The following is a 22,517-nucleotide window of genomic DNA, read 5'->3' as shown; positions in this document are numbered from 1 at the left end:
GGGCAGAAACTAGATCTCCAGGTGTTTGGGACTTTAACTCCCAGCATTCCTGACCATTGACCATACTGGCAGGAGCTTCTGGGATTTGAAGTCCAAAACATCTGGAGTCCAAAACACCTTCTGCCCACCCCTGATCTAGAGCAAAGTGGGGAACAGCAAACAGGATCTTCAGCACCAGTTCCTTGTCCTCACCCTCAAAACCATCATTGCCTTTCCCTCCTGTATCTCTCTTTTCATATCCCAAAGCAGGCCTTTCTTTGAGCTTTGCTACTGCAGCTGCACCACCAGCAACAATGGTCTCCAGCAGCCTCAAACAGGCGCCACTCTTTCCTGGCCTCTAGGGGGTGCACGTACATTGAAATCCTAGCCAGACCAAGAAGAGATAAGGGGGTTATCTGTCTCTGTGTACAGAAGACATGCAGGGCCCTGTCTCCCCCACAAGGCCTCTGTTGGCTTGACTCCCTGGTTTTGAATAACTAATATTTGGACAGTGGGCATTCCCAAACCTTTCAAATTGAAGCACTTTATTCCAGTCACAAAACCTTTCCCATTACCTTTGCAGCCTTCACAGGTGAGTGCGTTGTAATGATATCCTGAAGCCTTGTCGCCGCAGACCACACAGAGCTCTTCCTGTCCCTTTATTCGCAAGGCAGAGTGACTAAGTCTGGGTCGTTTCTGTCCAGGATATCCTCCCCCATCATCATGGACACCCATGCAGGTGGGCTTACTGAGTTCACAATTGTTGATGATGTATTGCCCATCACTGTACTGAGAGTCCAAGTTGTATGCACTGTAATGAGACTGGGGAGATGGTGTCTGTAATACTGGAGGAAACTGAACTGTTGAATACTGACAATAAGGAGCAGGCTGGAAGTCGAGGTCTTGCAGTGGATAACTGATGTGTTCTGGCAAGACATCTAAATTATTTAGAAAAATCACATACAAACAGTAGATTAATTTAGGATTTAACATCTCTGAATTTTAGATTATTTGGAATATTTATTTGTTTGTTTATTTAAAGTGGAGTTTTAACCCCGCTCTTCAGCCAAAACAGCTCCCAGATCAGTTTAGATAAGATCAGTAAAGACAAGAGAGTTGTGGCCCACAGGCTTACAATTTAAAAGACACAACACAAAAGGAAAAGAAGAAGAGGAGGGAGGAGGATAACTAACTCAGGTATCAATTCTTAAAGTGACGTAGCAATTCTTATAATGACCAGCTGGAATGGAAACATATCCTAGAGGTGTATTCAGAAGGGCAGCCTGCATATGATTTTAGAAACTTCTTCTGACAATATTATCTCTGATTGTGGACTTAATTTTATTTTTTAAAAATTGCAGCATTGAAGCTAATTCAGTTTTACAGTACAATCTTTAGCCTATACATTCTGAAATATATCCCTCTACATTCAATGGGACTTTGTCTCTAGTAAGTATGTTTAGGACTGTAGTCTTATGTTGCAATCATATGCACACTTATTTTGGAGTAAGCCTCACTGAATCCAACAGGGCTTACTTCTGAAGGAACATGCATAACATTATGCTGTACATTTTCAAAAGCAATTGTAAGGAGAAGTTCTGCAAAGTACTGTAACCACACATTACTCTGACATTTTGAGGCACATGAGCAGAGACTTATGAAATAAAATTATGAAAACAAGATAACAGGAAATGAAAAGACATGCTTAAAATATGCAGTGTGTGTGTGTGTGTGTGTGTGTGTGAATCATAATGACTTTATTTTACCTTAAACCAATACCTAACATAATAGCCTTAGGCACGCTGTTTAGGGATGCAAAGAGTGCGACTGTATGTTGTTGTCCCCTCCGCTCACCTCCAGTGATTTGGACTACATGCATTCCACAGGAGCATACATGCGTTATTATGGAGTATTAAAAACTACAACCACAAATGATCTTAAAATACATGGTTTGGGTATATCTGCTGAATATGAAATTTACTGCTTGAATAATCTTGAATCCAAGCAAGAGCAGGTCTTTAAACTTTGCTGTGAATCTTGTACATCTGTCACCTGGGGAAATTCTTGCACACGTACACACACACACACACTGTCTCAAATCTTAAATGGCACTGCAGATAGCTTTGATTGTCTTTCATGTATCATCCAGAACCAGCATTCAGTCACTATGTAAATTTCTGTTTTTACACACACACACACACACACACACACACACATTTTTGGATAATGTTTCCCTTTTCTGGACTCACCATAATACTGGATTGGCTCAGTAAGGCAGTATCCATCAGGTACTGTCACAAAAGTGTTTGCCATGCTTTGCTCCAGCTCCCACTACTTCATTCAGTTTGGGTTGTTCTGTGCTTTCAAAAAGCAAACCTAGGGAAAGGGAATACGCTAGTTATTTTTAACTTCAAAGAGTCGAAATGTTGCTGCCAAAAGCGGAGGATTTCCAGAAGCAACTAATGGGAGTAGAGAGAAAGAATGTTGCAAGGAACAACTGTAGTTTGCAATAGAACTATCACTAAATAAAAATGAGTTCTCACTTTAACGTTACAAGATTACATGCTATGCTGGTACTAATAGTGGTGCAGCTAGGTAATTTTAGATCCTGGTCTTTAGATGGCCGTGTATGTTACTTACATTGTGAAGTGTACAGCTAACATTTTTCTTTCCCCTTCCAACCACCATTCCTTACTTTAAAACTGCTTCTACGTTCCTGATACGTTAGAACAAGACCATAAAATAGAGTTTGCTTCTGCTTCTCCGGTGCCCTAATCACCTGCCTCTCTCTGGGTGGTCATTTTGGGGGAAGGGCTAACTTTGGCCCCAGGGTCCAGCTAGCTGCCTCACTGGATCTTAATGAAATAACCAAGAAACTGATTCTATTGAATCTACCTTTCATCATATTTCTTAATAACGCCATCTACCTTTCCATTAACACTTTCCCTCAAATAATCTCAGTTCTCATTCCAGTAATTAGCCTGGACCCTGATGGCTTCAAAAGGTAATTATTTCCCAGTAGGGATGGAGTAGCTCTGGAATTTTCTCCCCACCTTTGCAATCACTGAAGAAGAACTAGGCATATTATGTATTCAGGCAAGACTACTAATGTATGGTTATCTAAATTCTAAACAAGGTTTAAGGTTTATGGGAGACAAGAGGAGGTTGGGGGATGTTGACCTGGTGTTGAATGGAGTACGGCTACCCTTGAAAGACCAGGTCCACAGCCTGGGGGTCATTTTGGACTCCCAGCTGTCCATGCAGGCTCAGGTGTCAGCTGTGAGCTGGACAGCGCTGTGTCAACTCCATCTGATACGGTGGCTGTGCCCCTACCTTCCCGACCATCTGCTCCCATCGGTAGTACATGCCCTGGTCTCCTCTCATCTAGACTACTGCAATGCCCTTTACGTGGGGTTACCCTTGAAGATGGTTCAGAAGCTGCAGCTGGTACAGAATGCGGCGGCTCACCTGATTAAAGAAAGCCGCCAGCGAGATCACATCACTCCAGTGCTGAAGGAGTTGCACTGGTTACCAGTTGTTTTCTGGGCCAAATTCAAGGTGTTGGTTTTGACCTTTAAAACCCTATATGGTTCCAGCCCAGCCTATCTTAAGGAGTGCCTCCAGCAACACCAGACAGGTCACTTAACAAGATCAGCCTTGGATGGCCTTTTCTCTGTCCCATTAGCCAGGACAGCTAGACTGGTGGGGACGAGGGAGAGGGCCTTCTCTGTGGTGGCCCCCACTGTGGAACTCCCTCCCTAGGGAACTCCGCCATGCCCCCTCTTTAATGAGCTTCCCCCGTGCATTAAAAACGTGGTTGTTCAGGCAGGCATTTGGGTGGGTTAGGGTATTTTTAGAAATATGATGTTTTTATTGTAGAATTTTATTGTTTTTAACTGTTTTATTATACACTTTGTACATCGCCCAGAGTGGCTGGGTGACCGGCCAGATGGGCGATTAATAAATATAATATTTATTTATTTATTTATTTATTTATTTATTTGAGGTTTGAATTTCTCTCTCTCTCTGCCTCTGTGTGTGAGAGTGTGTGTGTGTTGATCAGGCAAGAAGGCAGAGTATAGCAAAGGAGTTCTCAAATTTTCTACCCCCAGGACCGAAGGAGCTGAAAATGACTGAGGCCCACCAGTCACAAAACGGTGACAGATGGAGGTGGAGTTTGGGATAAACAGCTGGCAACTGCTGATATTGTTTTATGTTGATATCTAATCATTCTTTGAACATTGAAGTTCCATAATTCAGCTTTCCTCAGGTTAAGTGCAGACATTGGCTCTGGAGGTATCATTACTCAGCCTCCCCATTTCAGGAAGAATTTGCTGATCCATAGACTCTAATTCTGGTTTCCAGTCGACACCTCTCTTGGCGCCCACCAGTCTCCCTGCCTCTCCTGATTTAAATTTTTTTAAAAAGATTTAAAATGATTTATTTAACTGAAAGATTGCTATGCTGCTCATGCAACGTGCTGCCCTTTATTTGGGTTCAAAAGAATGGTGTGACAAATATTTGCCCCAGAAGATTTTGTGTCTTCCAAGCCTCCTGCACCAACCTGCACAATAGGCTACCTTGCAAATATTTATGCAAAAATAAAAATATTGGTCGTTCACATTTTTCTCATAAGTGGTCACTCTCCCAAGCTACAATTTTCATAGAGAAGCAAAAGGAATATTAAGATATATTACTATATGAAGTTTGAATCAGTTTGATTCTAACAAAGCATTCTAACAAAAACATGCAAGCTAATAGTCTATGACTTTTCAGTGACTTCTAAGCTTGCTGACATTTGATTTGATTTGACATAAGAAAAGCAAGGTACCGTAGAACTATTTTCCCAGCTAAACTCAGGAAAGGAAGGTTTCCCACTCAAAATCAGGAAAAATGTGCATCAAATAAGAGAGTTGGGAAAAAGGAAAACTGCTTACTTGACTATTCTCCATGTCTGCTTACATGTAGTTAAGATGCAAATAAGTGGGCATAAAATATTGGGAAAAGTAAACAGAACTAAGAAACACTTCAGATTTAAAATAGCGAAACAATAAACCTGCGTAAGAGAAGCAGGTGTTACCCTGTTTTGAAGGGAAGTGTGGCTCAGAAAAGCTGACAAGATATGAAGTAAATATATTACTCTCAAATCATAGCTGGGAAGTTTAGTAAAATAATTTCTCATTGTTAAGAAGTCCTGTTCTACATTTCCATTTAGACAAGTATCACGTAAGCAGTGCAAATAAATCATTTGAATAAGAAAGGCAAAATACAGGGAACCAAACATTGATTCTCACCAGAACATACCATCTATCCTTGGGAGAGACCATAACACCTGTTCAGACAATCACAGGGGAAACTCCTGTTTGGGTTTGGGTTATCATGGGGGGGGGAAGCCATCATGGCTTCTCCCCCAGTCCCTGTGTATGCCACATGCACACCCATTGTTTACATAATTACCTGTGCTGCAACACGTGTTGGTGTGTCGTCTGAATCCGGTGCTTCATACCCACCCTACAACCCACAACTTGCATTAGGGGTTGTAGGGTGGGTATACAGTTATCTCCGCCGCGCTGCGTGCTGGTTGCAGATGACACATCCACCCGTGCTGCAGTGTGGGGAATTATGTAAATGATGGGCACACGCATGGCAGGAGAAACCATGATAACTTCTTTCCCGCCCACAATTGTATGAACAATTGACTTCTCTATACTCCTCATTGACTTCTCTATACTCCAGTTTGCTTCAAGCTCAGTAATTCCATGTGGGTGAGATAGTTTATTACTTTAAAGGCAATGCTCTTAGACCTAACTTAAAAACGTTTTTAAAATGTATTTTGGCTGTAATAATGATGTATTTTTTCTGTGTTCAGTGCTCTTATATCAAATGTGAATCATGCAGAAATTGCTTGAGATTTTAAAGTAAAGATGAAAATGTGCTTGATCTCAGAGTCTTCTATTTAAAAATTCTGTATGTTAATACCAGGAATTTTGTAAGCTTACAAATTCAATGGTGACACTTTGTTCCTGGAATATGGCATGAAATAAGTTACCTGCTGATCCATGATGTAGCTAAATGCAGAAATCTCATATCATAAAATCCCTAGAAAAGGATAAATCTGTCACGATGGTTTTGTATTTTGGAGTTCAGACTTCCACCTCTGCCTTGGGTTCTGGGCTATTTATTTTTCTGTTAGTATCACCAGCTTGCCCTGTGGGAAATGAGTATTTTCTTACTGGCATCGCCCACCATGACAGCCATTTTATGAATGAGAAAGTGCCTCCATGGCTGTCATTTTATGAGAGCGTTCGCGACTCTCAGAATTCCAAATTGGATCAAAAAGGTTAGGGACCCCTACTCTAAGCAGAGAAAACTGTTTATTTTATATTGTTTTTCTGCTCTCCAACATGCCTCTCAAAGTCTTCTTAGTCATCTTCTGTCATTTCTTCTCCCCTTCTCCTTCCATACTTAATTTGTACCCTATCCCCAACTGCCATTTTTTTTCACCCTTCCTTTCCGCTCCTTTTACATTAACTTCCTCGCATAACAGCTTCCCTCTGTTATCCCCCTCCTCTTTATTCCTACTTTTTAAAATTATTATTACTATTATTATTAAAAATATTAGCCTTGCTCGCTAACCAAGTCCCACTGCCATGTCTGCTTATGCAGCGTATATGATGTGGCCAGGGCAAAGGGTGTCAAGGAAAGGGTCACTGTGCAGGCTGCAGCTCTGGCACCCACCTGAAGGCAGGCTGAGATTGGTTGGTGGGTCCCAACTCACAGTTTGAGAAATACTGGCTTAGCATATTTATTTTTATTATTTATTTAAAATATTTCTTGGTCGCCTTTCAGGGCAGAAGCCCTCCCATGGCGGCTTACAGCAATAAAACACATAAAAACGGTTTAAATATTAAAAGTGATAGTATCGGACTTAAATATTAAATTACGTGAATACTTTCCATTTAATAACACTTCTGAACTAACAAAATCAACCTTTTGGGAAGCTTCAAAAGCTTATACGAGAGGATTGATAATACAAAAAACATGCTTCCTAAGGAAGCAAAAGATAAAAAAACTTATGGACTTAAAAAATAACATTCAGAAATTAGAGCAAGAACACAAACAGACATGTTCAAATATTATATAAAGGAGATTGGAAAGTGTTAGGAAACAGTTAGATTTACTGATTTGTGACCAAGTGGAGAAAAAGTTAGATATCTTAAACAGCGTTTTTTCGAAAAAGGCAATAAGGCTGATAAATTACTATCTTATATGTTAAATAAGAAACAACATAGCACAATGGTTAGGCAAATAAAGAAAGGAAGTACAGCTTATACTAAATCTAAAGAGATAGCAAATGAGTTCAGAAAGTTTTATGAAAGTGTATATACTTCAGAACAACCCTCTAGAGAGAATATTGAATCATATCTGAATACGATCAAACTACCAAGCATAACACCAGATTATAGATAAATTACAGAGGCCTATTACCTTAACAGAATTACATAACACAATTAAGGATTTAAAAAACAATAAAGCCCCAGGTATGGATGGTTTTGCACCGGAATATTATAAGGTATTCTTAATGGAAATAGAACAACCATTATTAGGTGTATTGAATGAGATCATGTCAACTCAGTCTCTTTTAAAAACATATAGTAGTGATTCCAAAAAAAAGATAAAGATATTACAAAAGTTGAGTCTTATAGACCTATTGCTCTTTTGAATCAAGACTTTAAAATATGGACACCCATCCTTACCAAAAGATTAAATGGAATAATTGCTAATCATATATCAGAAGATCAAACAGGCTTTATTAAAAATCAAAAATTGGCAACGAATATAAGAAAATTAGTAAATATAATACATCTTGTTAATCTAAACAACCATATGGACTAATTTTTTTAGATGCCTAAAAGGCATTTGACTGCCTAGAATAAAAGTTCTTGTTACAGATTTTGGATAAAATTGGTTTAGGTGGCCCATTTGCTGAATGGGCTAAAATGATCTATACAAACCCCAGTGCTTGTGTCTCTGTGAATGGTATTGATTCAGACAAATTCTATCTGAGGAGGGGCACTAGACAAGGTTGCCCTTTATCTCCTTTGTTATTTGCATTATCTATAGAGCCTCTTGCTCAAGCTGTTAGAATGGAAAATATATTAAAGGGGGTAAAATTTGGTAGAGAAGATTTCAAAATTAGTCTCTATGCTGACGATATAGTTATTTATTTATATGATCCTATGAATACTTATGATAAACTTTTATTTTTGTTGCAGGAATATGGTCAAGTATCAGGATATAAAATTAATATTACAAAATTAGAGTGGATTAGATTCACTATGGATAATTCTACAAAAACAAAGATGACCAAATAATATAAAATCCCTTGGAAAGATACTCCAGTTAGATATTTAGAGGTATGGATTACACAAAATCTTGATACCTTAACAGAATATAATCATCGTAAGGTCATGCTTGAAGTAAAAGATGACTTGGCTCGCTGGAACCAGCTTCATATTTAATGGATGGGTAGGATATCTGCCTTAAAAATGGTGGTACTTCCAAAAAAAATATTTTTGTTCTTAAACATACCATTAAAGGTCCCACAAAAGATATTTGGAGACTGGCAAACAATGTTCTTAGATTTTGTTTGGAATGGGAAAAAACCAAGAGTAGCAAAAAAAAAAAAAAATTAAGAAAACCAACAAAGAATGGTAGATTAGCCTTCCCATCCATAAAAAATTATTATGTTGCAGCTATGCTTATGCATTTGAAGACATCATTTAATCCAGATAGAGCAACTGAATTAGAGCAGTATAATGTTTCAACAAAGTTGAAAAATACTTTATGTTTCTGTAATAAATTTGACAGAAATATATTAAGAATGAACCCATGTACCAAACCCCTTTTTAACAACTGATTGAAACTTAAAATTTATTTGGTTGTTTGTTTGTTTCATTTCTATACTGCCCAATAGCCGAAGCTCTCCAGGCGATTCACAAAAATTTAAAAAAAAAAAAATTTAAATTAAAAAAATTAAAAGAATATTAAGTCTGGGTTTATCTCCATTAACAGCTATTACGTATAATGACGAGATGATAGATGAAACGCAACTAGGCAATCTATCTTTATGGTACAATCATGGGCTAACAGAAATAACCACACTTATAGATAAGAACATTTAAATCATATGAACAAATACGGAATGAAATGCAATACTCCCAACCTTTATTTTTTTCAGTATCTACAGCTTAGAAGTATAGCCTTAAGATTACTAAGGAAATCCGGACATCTTCGGGGGAAAACCACCTTTGAAAATGTGATGATACATAATCAGGAAAACCTATTAAGTAAGCTTTATAAAGTTATATTAGATTTAGACTTTACAATTAATAATTATCATAAAAGCTGGGAAAGAGAACTAACTTGTCTGATTCCAGTAGGTGCTTGGACTTGGATCTGGAATAATATATCATAGCAGACTATTAGCACAAACCTGAAAGAAAAATTTTTCAAATTTATATTCCGCTGGTATTTAACGCCTGCAAGGCTTAACCGCATTTATCATACGGGTGATAACAGGTGCTGGAGATGTAAAATGCCTAACACAGATATGGCCCATGTTTTTTGGTTTTGCCCAATCATTAAGGACTATTGGCTAAAGATAATAGATGAAATTGAGATTATATCAGGATATAGACTACCTTTGGATCCAATAATTATTGTTTTTGGTTATGTCAAGGAAGTTGTTCTGTCTGATGACATAGAGATGATAGTGCATTTATTAACAGCCGCCAGAATGCTGATATCGGCAAACTGGAAAAAACTGAAAGCCCCTACAGTTGATGACTGGATTATTAAAGTATGGGAAATAATATATATGGTTAAGTTAACTAATATAGTAAGGGTTAGAGAGGGAAGACAGCAAAATAATAGATTTATAGAAAAGTGGTCATTATTCATAATGTATTGGTGTAATAAGAATCAAGAGAATGTACAGCCTTTTGTGTTATTGGGAACTTTGTGATATTTGCTGGTTTTGTTGATCAATTTGATTATATTCTGTATTGTTCGAACTGTTGATAATAATAATTTAAAAAATTAAAAGTGATAAAAACAACAACAAAAGCCAACAATAAAACCAGCAACAAAGTTAACAGCAGTACCAGCAATAATAGCAGTCATATCAAGAGAAGGCCATGGTAAAATAATATGTTTTCAAGGCCTTCTTAAAAGCCTGCAATGACTGAGAATGGCGGACCTCCGATGCCAGTTTGTTCCATATGCAAATCATTGTAACCTGTACAACTGTGTATCCCCATTTACTGTATTTACTGATGGTGATGCAGTGAGAAGAGGATAGAGTAATTTATTACTTGTAGAAATGTTGATCTGATGAGCGTTTCCCATGTTTTATTTGTCATTGTTGTCAGTCATCATCCTGCCCTTCCTCCAAGAAGCTCAAGCTTGTGTACATGATTTCCCGCCTCCATTTTATCCTCTACAAGTCTCTGGGCCTGCTTCCATGGGCAATTTACTCTGAACTGGTGGCATGCGGAGGTTGTTAGGGATACATGACGTCGTGGCCATCCAGCAGCCACCTCAGGAGCTTATCAGGGAACGGATTTCCTGAGACTGCTTAAAGTCTGATTCTTTTCCTCAGGTTGGGTTCTCCCTGGTATAGTTGCTGTGTGCCCCAACCCCTGCCTTGACCTCGGGTATGCTAGCCCTGCCCAGGGGTGTGCCTTTCACTGTGATCCTGGTCAAGGGTGTTTCCTGTGTGTTTCCTATCCCTGCACAAACCAATTAGTGTCTCCTCAGAAGTAACTCCCATTGCGGTCAGTGAGGCTCACCTTCTGAATGCCACATCAGTACTTGCAGAGATCCCCCTCAATTGAAATGGCACAGTTTAAAGACCAATTCCCTAAGTGCTATAATAAAGCGCAATTTCGAGGCTCTGATTCTCCATTGCTTGCTTAATTGGCTTAGGAAGTAACTACTTCACAGCTTCATTATAGAGATCCTGTGCAGTATCAGTTTGGTTAGAAAGGGGGCTGGTTTCCCATGCCTGTGTTCTCTCCCCTGTCTTTCCCAGCACAAGTATATGTGTCTACTCAGAAGTAACACCCATTGTGTTCAATTAGGCTTGCAGCTTGTTGGGAGGCTTGTCTTACAAATGCGCAGAAGGGGAAGTACTTTGTACTTTCCTTATGGAGTCGGGGGGGGGGGGCTCTCTTATTGGTTGAGCAGCCCCTGCCACTCAGATGACATTCACTCCACCTCCACCCCCCACCTGGAAGTAAGTTATGTGAAGCCACTTAGAATGGTGCGATGTACACTCTTGTGGAGCTCTGCCTGGACCAAAAGCGGCTCCTACAAAAATCTGGATGAGCCACTCCTCCCTTCTCCTTCCATTGTTATGGAAACAGGGTCCATGAGATAGTTAGGCGGAGTGTGTGTGACTGCTGAAGGTTACTCAGTGGCTTCACAGCTGAGATGGGATTCGACCCTAGTTCTCCCTGGTCCTAGTCCCACACTTTAAACACAAGACCACACTGGCTCTCATCTAGATTGTTTTGTTCTCTTCTATTTACCTGGCCTACTGCTTGAAATGAGAATCATGTTTGCCAGCCAGCTCTTCTTTTTGTCATAGTTACACATGAGGTTCCACAAACAATGTGTTTCTGGTTTGGGAAGAGTCGTGTAATGACATTTAAGAAACCTTGGCCTAGAGAAGAGGTGTTGAACCTCTTTCAGCCTGAAGGCCAAATTCCATTTCGGAGAAGCTTTCAGGGGCCGTATTCCAATAGCAATAAGGGGCGGAGCCAAAAATACCCCAAATACCAGCATATTTTAATTTAAAGATCTTATTACCAGTAACTAAGCCTTAGGAGTGGCATTTCAACCTTTTAGAGTGGAGAAAAACCTGCATAAAAGCCAGGAAACCACCAAATGATTGGTAGGGGAAGGGGAGGTGAACACTTGGGGAACGCCAGAGGCCTGGATGGGGACCCCAGATGAGCCAGATTTGACCCCCGTGCCTGAGGTTCTGTCTCCCTGGCCTAGAGAACTCTTCAAAGGAAAAAAGGAGAGGCACCAATGCAGGAATGAGGAAAGTGAATCTCTAAGCTGCTGTCTCCCTGGCCTAGAGAACTCTTCAAAGGAAAAAAGGAGAGGCACCAATGCAGGAATGAGGAAAGTGAATCTCTAAGCTGCCTTAAATTATAATGTATTCAGCCCAAAGCATTTTGATTAAAATCTTCTCCAGGGGCTCTGTAAAACAAAACAATGCTTCTCTAAACATATGCTGTTAGGAATCCCTTTATAACAGAACATATAGACAATGTTCTTTGGTTATACAACATCCCTGAAGATTTCAATCAAAACATGTTGGCTTGGCCACGGTACATGTGAAAAGGACCTAGGTGTCTTAGTGGATCACAAGCTGAATATAAGCCAGCAATGTGATGTGACAGCTAAGAAAGCTAATGCAGACTTGAGCTGCCTTAACAGAGGTATACTGTCCAGATCACAGGAAGTAATAGTTCCACTCTATTCTGCATTAGTCAGGCAGCATTTGGAGTACTGTGTCTAGTTCTCAGTGCCCCATTTTAAGATGGGCATTGACAAGTTGGAGCATGTCTAGAGAAGAGCAATCAGGATGGGGAGAGGTGTGGATACCAAGTGCTATGAGCAACAGTTGAAAGAACTGGGTATGTTTAGCCTGGAGGAGAGAAAGATAAGGGGAGACATGAAAGCAGTCTTCAAATATCTGAAAGGATGCCATGCAAGAGATGGAGGGCAGGACTAGAACCAATGGGTGGAAATTTCAGGGAAGCAGACTTTGGCTAAACATTATGAGAAACTTTCTAGCTGTTAGACCTCTTCAGCAGTCGAACAGACAGCCTCAGGAGATGGTGGGTTCTCCTTTGCTGGAGATATTTAAGATGGCTGGATAGCTGTCAGGAATGCTGTAGCTGCACCCTGCAGTGCAGAGCCTGCATTGAGCAGGGGGTTGGACTAGATGATTTCTGAGGTCTTTCCAACTCTATGATTCTATGATAAATTATAATGCCACGCACCTAAGAGCAGCGTTTACCGACCTGGTGCCCTCCACATGTTTTGGCATTCCACTCCCATTAGTCCCAGCCAGCAGAGCCAATGGCTAGGAATGCTGGGAGTTGTGGTCCAAAAAATCTGGAAGGCATCAGATCGGGGAAGGCTGCTTTAGAGGTTTTCTCCTCTTGTTCTTAGAGAAGTCTGCATCTCTAGCATCCCATCTAATGAACTCAGGTACCACAACATGCAAAATGGTTTTCACACCTGTTGGAAAAGGCCAACAGGTGAATAACAATAGTCCAAGCTTGAGGAGCTTGGACTATTCCTGCTTACCTTTATTGGGACAGGGAACACTCTCTGCACCTGGGCAGTTTGCATCTGTTCAAACATGTCACAAGTATAGCAAACCAGAAAGAACAACTAAGCATGGCTAATTACTGTATATGTAACTGGAAAAACTAAAGAAGGGCAGAGTTCAATCATCATTGGCCTTGATTTCTCTATGTCCAGAATGGGAATGGGCAATGGAAAATAGAGCTTCCCTGCCAGCACCATACTTGACAATCAGACTGACACAGCGATCTGTAGAAAGTAATTCAAGCTAATTCCCAGCAATCTCCACCAAAGTCCTCTCTGGTAAACTGGTGTGTGTGTGTGTGTGTGTGTGTGTGTGTGTGTTTGTTTGCATGACAACAGAAGGAGAAGCAAATGGAGGAGTAACAGATTTTGTAAAAGGAATCGGCTTTGCTGCGCTTTGGTCCATGCAGGACTCCACGAGTGAGTACTGTGCACCAGTAAAACTTGCTTTACAGAACAGAACATAGTTCCCGGTAGGGTGTGGGGGTTGGAGTGAATGTCATCTGGGAGCTGCTCAACTAATAAGAGAGGCTCCCCCCCCAAGCTGTCCCCACCCCCCAAGCTGTCCCCACCCCTTTCTCCTTTCCCCTGAAGCTCCAGATGCACCAGCATTTCAGGAACAAGCCCCATTGTGCACAGTGGGAGTTACTTCTGAGTAGACACAAATATGTTTGTGGTGGGAAACATGAAACACCTTTTGTCTCAATAATAATCACTCCCTCTCTCTCTCCCCTTCCTGAACTTGCATTAAGTACTTTCTTAAAATGACAATCATTAAAAGGACAGTCTTCTCCAAGCCGAAGAATCTCCTTCTCTCAGTCTCTCTCTCCCTCTCCTCTGCACGCATTACTTCCTTCCTTAAATAAACAATCAGTAGAGGAGAGACACAATGCTCTACCTGTCATGCTGGATCGATCAAAGCTTCGACATTAAGGCTCCTAAATGCGTTATTTCAATTCATGGGAATCTTAGTGACTCCCTGGAGTGCACATTTTAGGGACAAACCTTATTGAGCACAGTGGGAGTTACTTCTGAGTAGACACATGCTTGTGCTGGGAAAGACGGGGAGGGTGGAAACACAGGGATGGGAAACCAGCCCCCTTTTTAACCGGGATGCTGCTCAGGCTCTTTATAATGAACATGTGAAGTAGTTACTTCCTAAGGCAATAAACCAGACAACCAAGTATCAAAGCCTCGAGATTGCACTTTACAACCTTTAGGGAATTTGTGCTTTAAACTGTGCCATTTCAACTGAGGGGGATCTCTGTAAATTCTGATGTGCACATTCAGGGGACAAGCCTCACTGAGCACAATGGGAGTTACTTCTGAGTAGACACTAATTGGTTTGTGCTGGGAAACACAGGGACAGGAAACACCCCTTGACTGGGGTCACGGTGAAAGGCACACACCTGGGCAGGACTAGCACACCTGAGGTCAACTCAGGGGCTGGAGCACAGAACAACTATACCGCCCATCACCCGACTTAAGGAAAAGAATTGTACTTTAAGCAGTCTCAGGAAATCTGGTTTTTCCCTGATAAGCTCTGAGGTGGCTGCTGGATGGCCACAATGTCATGTATCCCTAATGAGCTCCAAACTCAGCCAACTCAAGAGTAAATCGCTGATGGAGACACCCTCCAGGTGACTCATCTGAGGGTTAAAATACCACATGCTTCAAAACACTATAATCTATGGGCATTTCTACACCAGTTTAAAATCCTGCATTTAAAACAGGGCTTTCTGCTCCCATTTTAAATGCAGGATCACAACTACCTGCTTTTACACGTGCTCCCCTTCCCCACCCCCGTATCTGAGTCTTCCATTATCTTTGATTGATCTCGCTCCTCTTCTTCCTGCTTTAACTCTTTTGACAGAGGAAACTGAAGCAGAACACAACCGGGTAATGTGATAGCTCATTATCTGCAATATATTTTAAAACAGAACAAAGGGCATTTAGTGCAGGAGGGTCACTGCATCGTGTAAAGAGCCCACAAACTTCCATGAAGGAGCAATATCAATCGCAGGACAAAAGTCCAGTGTGAAGGAGTCCTATATCTTGGAAAGATCACAAGTGAAAGTCTGGGATTTAACTGTGTGTATTATATTAGACTTGTCATTAAGGTTGAAAACAGCTTAAGCTAAGCTAAATTAGTAGTTAAACAAGATGGGGTGTTCTCTGTACATTCTTGTCTTGTTAAGGAGGCAGAGATAAAGATTTTTATTGGCCTCCCTATTTGTTAAAATAACTGTACTAGATAATTTCTATATATGTTTTATACATTTGAGGATATTGGTTATATGTAGCACTTGATTTGTTTGCTTATTTGTTTATTAGCCATGGAAATTGCCTTACTGCCATTTGTAGTCACTATAATATGTATCTGAAGCAAAATCACCAAGCACTTACTTTGGTCTGGTGAAGAAACATAAGTTCAATCTTAAAGTCAGTGAAAAAGGGTCAAATAATACCTCCAGACAGCAGACAAGAACATGGGATCAAGTAGAGAGCTGGCTCTAATGTAACTTTTCCCTCTGTGGGAGAATGCCACTGATATAAAAATAGATAGGATTTTATTTTTATTTTTTTGGCCATCCTGCAACATTTTGCAGGGAAAAATATCTGAACAGAAGACTGGTTACCCACCCATTTCCCTACTATCTATGAGGATTTTGAATCCCAGTGACAGTAATCCTTGTATTCACATATATTCTTCCATAGAGAAAAAAAAATAGGTTGCAATAACTGGCCCTTCGTAGGCTATCTCTCCACATAAACAGTCAATCTATTTTCTATTACTCTTGTACCGGTGAAGCTTCTGACTTGGATTGGCTCAGCTACTGTGGTGGCACAGCATGTTCAGTTGCTCAGGGAACTAAAAATGCTTTGCAGTCCAGCTTTGTGAGAGAAGAGTCTATTTGGCTGGAACTAAAATCTTACAGAGGAGCAAGCTGAAGAATTGCAAAGAGGTCCAGGGTTGTAGGAAAGCTAAGGGACAGGAGGCCCAGAAGCCATTTGGTTGAAGGTAGGGTACTGTGTAGGGTATGGATTGAGAATGAGAAAGAGAAACCTTGAGTAAAAGGTCGGAGGAGACAGAGAGGTGAGTTAAGAAGGGGATGATTAGAGAATCAACCCTCAGGGAAACCAGACAGCACTTAAGTCAGAGCTCTGTATGTTATGGATGAAAAGCGGGGAAAGATAGGAGTGCTGGGGAGGCAGGTCAATCTTTCTTTCATTTCTATACCTCCCAATAGCCGAAGCTCTCGGGGCGCTTCACAAAAATTAAAACCAAACAGCACACAATAAAACAATTTAAAATATATAGAACATTAAAACCACAATATAACAATACAACCACAATAAAACCTAGCAGCAGTGCAGGAGTTTAAAATACAGATTTAAAACAGCAAAGCTAAAAGTTTAGAAAGCTAAAATGCTAAAATGCCTGGGAAAATAAAAAGTTCTTCACCTGGCGCCGAAAGGAATACAATGTAGGTGCCAGGCAAACCTCACTAGGGAGCTCATTCCAGAGCCGGGGTGCAACAACTGAAAAAGCCCTCCTCCTAGTAGCCACCTGCCTTACTTCCTTTGGCAGGGGCTCATGGAGAAGGGCCGCTGATGATGATCTTAAGGTCTGGGCAGGCACATATGGGAGGAGGCGATCCTTCAGATAACCTGGCCCCAAGCTGTTAAGGGCTTTAAATGTTAATACCAGCACTTTGAATCGGGCCCGGAAATGGACTGGCAGCCAGTGCAGCTGAAAAAGTACTGGCGTAATATGAGCTTGCAGGCCAATCCCTGTTAACAATCTTGCTGCCCTATTTTGGACCAGCTGAAGTTTCTGGACCGTTTTCAAAGGCAGCCCCACATATAACAAATTGCAGTAATCCAGACGAGAAGTTATCAGAGCATGGATAACTGTAGCTAGGCTATCTCTGTCCAGATAAGGGCGTAGTTGGTATACCAGCCTAAGCTGATAAAAAGTGCTCCGTGCCACTGAGTTCACCTGTGCCTCAAGTGACAGTTCTGGATCCAAGAGCACCCCCAAACTATGAATGAGATCCTTTAGGGGGAGTGCAACCCCCTCCAGAACAGGTTGAATATCACCTAGCTGGGCAGATGAACCACCCACTAACAGTACCTCTGTCTTGTCTGGATTGAGTTTCAGTTTATTGGCCTTCATCCAGTCCATTACCATGCCCAGGCACTGATTCGGAACAGCCACTGCCTCACCTGGGTTTGATGAGAAAGAGAGGTAGAGCTGGGTGTCATCTGCATATTGATGGCACCTCAGCCCACACCTCCAGATAACCTCCCCCAGCGGTTTCATGTAGATGTTAAACAGCATAGGGGATAAAATAGAGCCCTGTGGAACCCCCATGGCACAATTGCCATGGCACAGAGCAATAATCCCCCAGCACCACCTTCTGGAATCGGCCATCCAAGTAGGAGCGGAACCACTGTAGTGCAGTGCCTCCAACTCCCAACCCAGACAACCTATCCAGAAGGATACCGTGGTCGATCGTATCGAAAGCTGCTGAGAGGTCCAGAAGAATCAACAGGGTCGCACTCCCCCTGTCCCTCTCCCGGCAGAGGTCATCCCACAGGGCTACCAAGGCAGTTTCCGTTCCAAAACCAGTCCTGAAGCCCGATTGAAATGGATCTAGATAATCCATTTCATTCAACAGTGCCTGGAGCTGTCCTATAACCATCCGCTCAAACACCTTGCCCAGGAAGGGGATGTTGGCCACTGGCCTATAATTATTAACATCCTCTGGGTCCAGGTTAGGCTTTTTCAGGAGTGGTCTAATTACTGCCTCTTTTAAAGTGGCAGGCACTACTCCCTCTCTCAAGGAGGAATTTACAACCTCCTGGACCCAGCCGGACATCCCCTCCTTGTTTGATTTAATAAGCCATGAAGGGCAAGGAACAAGCACACAAGTGGTCGATTGGACTTGGGCAAGCACCTTGTCTGCATCCTCAGGCCTCAGTAACTGAAACTCATGCAATAAAACTGGACCAGACGGTGCTCTGAACGCCTCTACCAATGGAACTGCATTAATCGTAGTGTCCAATTCATGACGAATCTGAGCGACTTTATCTTCAAAGTGCCTTGCAAACTTATCACAGCATGCCACCGAGGGTTCCACCATCTCTCTCCCTGGCCCAGAATGTAACAGGCCACGAACCACTCGGAAAATCTCTGCTGGATGACACTGAGAAGATGCAATGCTGGTGGAAAAGAACTGTCTCTTTGCCACCCTCACCGCCACAGAGTAGGCTTGATAGTGGGCTCTTACCTGTGTTCGGTCAGACTCAGCACGAGTTTTCCTCCACCTGTGTTCTAGCCGTCTCCCCTCTTGCTTCATTGCCCTCAGCTCAGGTGTATACCAAGGAGCTGGCCGGGCTCTGCTCAGAGGGAGAGGGCACATGGGCGCGTTCGTGTCAACCGCCCGAGTCATCTCTGCATTCCACAGAGCGACCTGGGCTTCGACAGGGGCACCAGCCATACCAGCAGGAAAATCCCCCAGAGCCCTCTGGAATCCATCAGAATCCATTAATCTCCAGGGGCAGACCATTTTAATAGGTCTCCCACCCTTTCAGAGGGGGAAGGCTGCCAGGAGTCTAAACCTTAGCAGGAAGTGATCTGACCATGACAAAGGGAGAGATGTTAATTCCTCCACTTTCAGATCACCATCCTCCTGCCCAGTCGAGAAAACCAGATCAAGCGTGTGTCCTTTTATATGCGTTGGGCTGATGACATGTTGGGACAGCCCCATGGTTGTCATGGCGGCCATGAAGTCCTGAGCCGCCCCGGATACAGCAGCCTCAGCATGGAAGTTGAAATCCCCCAGGACCATCGTCCTAGGGGTCCTCAACACCAGGTCCGAGACCACCTCCGTCAGCTCAGGCAGGGAGTCTGATGGGCAGCGGGGTGGGTGATACACCAACAGAATCCCTAATCTGTCCCGAGTACCCAGCACAAGATACAAACACGCAAGATCTGCACTCGAATGATCAGGAAACCTGGAGAGGGAGATTGAATTCCTATAGACCACGGCAACCCACCTTCCCCGACCCTCAAGTCGGTGTTGGTGCTGCACCGAGTACCCAGGAAGGCACAGCTGGGTGAGAGTGACCCCTCCCAGTTCCCCCACCCAGGTCTCAGTAATACATACCAGGTCAGCCCCCTCATCCACAATCAAATCATGGATGAGGGAGATTTTATTTTGGGTCGACCTGTCATTCAGCAGCAGCACCAGCAGACCCGAGGGCAGACTGGTAAGGCTGCCAGGAACCATCAGGTTGGGGGAAGAACCAGAAGAGGGGACAGCTGTAAGGTGTCTAGCCCCTCTTCTCCTCAGCTGGCCTGTTAATCACCCAATGCCATACCTTCCCCTGCCCGTGACCACAGTTATAGTGGCACCTCCCCGACCCCCTGAGTTGCTCAATAGTCCTCCCAGGCACATATTAAAATGTTAGGATATAAAATGTACAACAGTGTAAAAGAATATAAAAGATAAAAGAGAACAGCAGCTAAGAAGGAGCAGATAAAATCCACGTTTGCCCCTTTCTCCCTGGTCTTTAAAGCTGCTGCCCTCTGCTGCTGCTATTTGCTGCTGGTATCTGTGGCTGCTGGTGTCTCTGGAGAGGCAGGTGGGTGGGTCTTCAGGTGCTGTTCTGTGCGACTCCAAGTGCAATACTAAGTGCACACTTAGCGTCGCACTTGGCGCAACGCCGAGGCGCTGCCTCTGGCAGCCCCGCCTTAAGTACCTGTTTGGCTGGGGCAGAAGCTCAGGATCCACCTGGTACAGCTGGCTGGTCCTCCTTCCCACAGGCTCCTTCCCGAGCAGCCTCTGGCAGCCCCTCCTTAAGTACCTGTTTGGCAGGGGCAAAAGCAGGTTCAGGATCCACCTGGTACAGCTGGCTGGTCCTCCTTCCCACAGGTCAAGGCATTGTGGTTAAAGAAAGTGGTTACTAACACTGGAGTCTAGACCAGCTTTTCCCAACCTGATATCTCCAGATGTGTTGGACTACAACTCCCACCATCTCCAGCCAAATGATCATTGGCTCCCTATACCACCCTTCATTATCAAACCACAGGGCAATGTACAAAATGCATTAAAACCATAATTAAAATAAAATAGAAAGATAAAAACAACAGCAAAGAAAATCTTCCAAGCTAGGTATTAAAATCAGCAAATGCCTGGGTATATAGATAAATTTTCAACAGGTGCCTAACCATCATAAAGGATGGAATTGCAGGGGTGGGAAGAAAATTCCCAAGGTGGGACATCACAACAGAAGCCCTCCCCCTGGTTGCCATCAGATGTACCTGTGCAGCCAATGAGACAACCAGAGAGGCCTGAACTGGACTGAACTGGAACTGTCTAAAAGAGTAGAATTGAACTTATTGTCTGGGGATGATGGAAATTGTAGTTGAATACATCTGGAGGATATCCAGCTGGAAAAGGCTGATTCTACCAATTGTGGCTTCTACCGTTATTGCTTGGGCCCATGAAAATGTGTCATGTTAATTAGTCTTTAAGGAGTAATAAACTATGTTGCCATTATGTCCTGACATTTCTTTGGCTGCAGGTTTTAATGGGGTTCCTATAGAACTGGAGTTTACTGAACACCCTAAAAGTGTTGATTTTATTAAAAGAGCTGGAAAACGGTCTCATGACATGTGCTGCGCCTCATTACAGATTCCTGAAAAGACGCATCTTTCTGACATGTTCATAACGCCTGCTCAAAGAGACATCTCATCCCCTCTTGCAGCACAAAGCAGCAAAAGGTGAAAAGGTATGGAATGGCTGGAATGCTGCCACTTGCTATCTTTGTTTGTAAATATTTGTTCGAAATAGAAGCACCTTGATGACTCATGAGACCTTTATCAATGAGATGAGCTGGGCATGTACAAAGTCTACATATTTTAATCACCAAATATGCATTGTTAAAAGTTTAAATTGTGAGATTCTGAATTCCAGAATATTTTTGCATATTGCTTGAAGGGAAATGCTATTCATCCTTTAACTAACTTGTTAATTAAATAAAAGAGATACAAAGGGAACAACGCAGTCCCTCATTAAATCCTCCCCTTCCTCTCCTGCACAGGATTCCTCTATTGCCTTTTCCTCACCCAAACTAGAGTATACCTTCTTCACACCAAGCATCATGCCATATGATGTCTCAAAACAGATTATATTAGATGATATATAATGAGGACAATTGTTGTGTGTGATTAAATCACACACCAAAAACTGTTTTTGTTGAAAAGTATTATAATTGTATTTTCTTAATCTAAAGATGCAGTCAGCCCTGAACACTTTTATGGGTGAAAACCTCTACTGAAAAATCCACACTTCAACCTGTAATTAATCAACTTATTGATGCTTTTTTTGCCCTTGATCCAAAATATACAGGCACAATGGCTGTGTTTTGACATAACATAGAAATCTGACCATAACCGTTTCCTTAAAAAAAAAAAAAGGCTTAAGAACGTTCAGTACAATGTTTAACCTCACAATGGATCACATTTGGCAACATTTAGTATCTTACTAAGCCAAGGAATATAGGAGAAGCAGTGCACTGACATTTTGTGAAAGAATTAACAGCCAGAGCCTGGGTTTGGTCAGAAGGCTTAAAAACAAGAGTATTGTACTAGAGAAAAAAACATAATTGTCCTACAATAAGTTTCCATATTTAAAACTTCAAAATGGAATTTGCCAGCTGCACTGCAGCATGTGAAATGGCTGGTTGTGCACTAGAGAGATGCTGTACTGCTCATGCTGATACATTTACAGCGCTATCCTATGCATGCCTAGTCAGAAGAAAGTCCCATTGAGTTCAATGGTGTTCACTCCTAGGTAAGTGGATATAGGATTGTAATCTTAGGGTGCAATCCTATGCATGTTTAGTCAGAAAAAGTCCTGTAATTCCCAGCGTGCTAAGAATTGTAGGACTTTTTTCTGTCTAAACATTCATAGGATTGCAGCCTTAGGGCACAATCCTATGCAGATAGGTGGCCCCTCTGAACTTGGAGGCGACCGCCTATCCAATGCAGGGCAGGAGAAGCAAGGAGGGGATCATTCTGTCTGTACTTCTCCTGCCCTGCATTTGTG

The 22,517-nt window shown here is 42.2% G+C and overlaps 1 protein-coding gene across 9 annotated transcripts in view; it reads right to left on the bottom strand.

Annotated features, from left to right (window-relative positions):
• LOC146348600 (bile acid receptor-like) overlaps positions 1-22,517 on the bottom strand; it is a 45,677-nt gene that overhangs the window by 16,367 nt on the left and 6,793 nt on the right. For 2 of the 9 annotated variants that reach the window (XM_084853567.1, XM_084853571.1), the window contains exons 2-5: positions 20,167-20,271; positions 9,406-9,475; positions 2,229-2,355; positions 555-917 (exon numbers count right to left, since the gene is read on the bottom strand). In XM_084853567.1, the coding sequence (XP_084709693.1) occupies positions 555-917; positions 2,229-2,292 (427 nt within the window). In that variant the 5' untranslated portion in view covers positions 2,293-2,355; positions 9,406-9,475; positions 20,167-20,271. The remainder of the gene's footprint in view (positions 1-554; positions 918-2,228; positions 2,356-9,405; positions 9,476-20,166; positions 20,272-22,517) is intronic. The other 7 variants (XM_084853566.1, XM_084853570.1, XM_084853573.1 and 4 more) reach the window with 5 other exon arrangements.

The sequence above is a fragment of the Heloderma suspectum genome, chromosome 4 (assembly GCF_057233095.1).
Source record: "Heloderma suspectum isolate Gila_16-S chromosome 4, 16-S_ref, whole genome shotgun sequence".
NCBI lineage: Eukaryota > Metazoa > Chordata > Lepidosauria > Squamata > Helodermatidae > Heloderma > Heloderma suspectum.
Note: the sequence above shows the minus strand (reverse complement) of the source record. Positions and strands in the feature narration are given on the sequence as shown.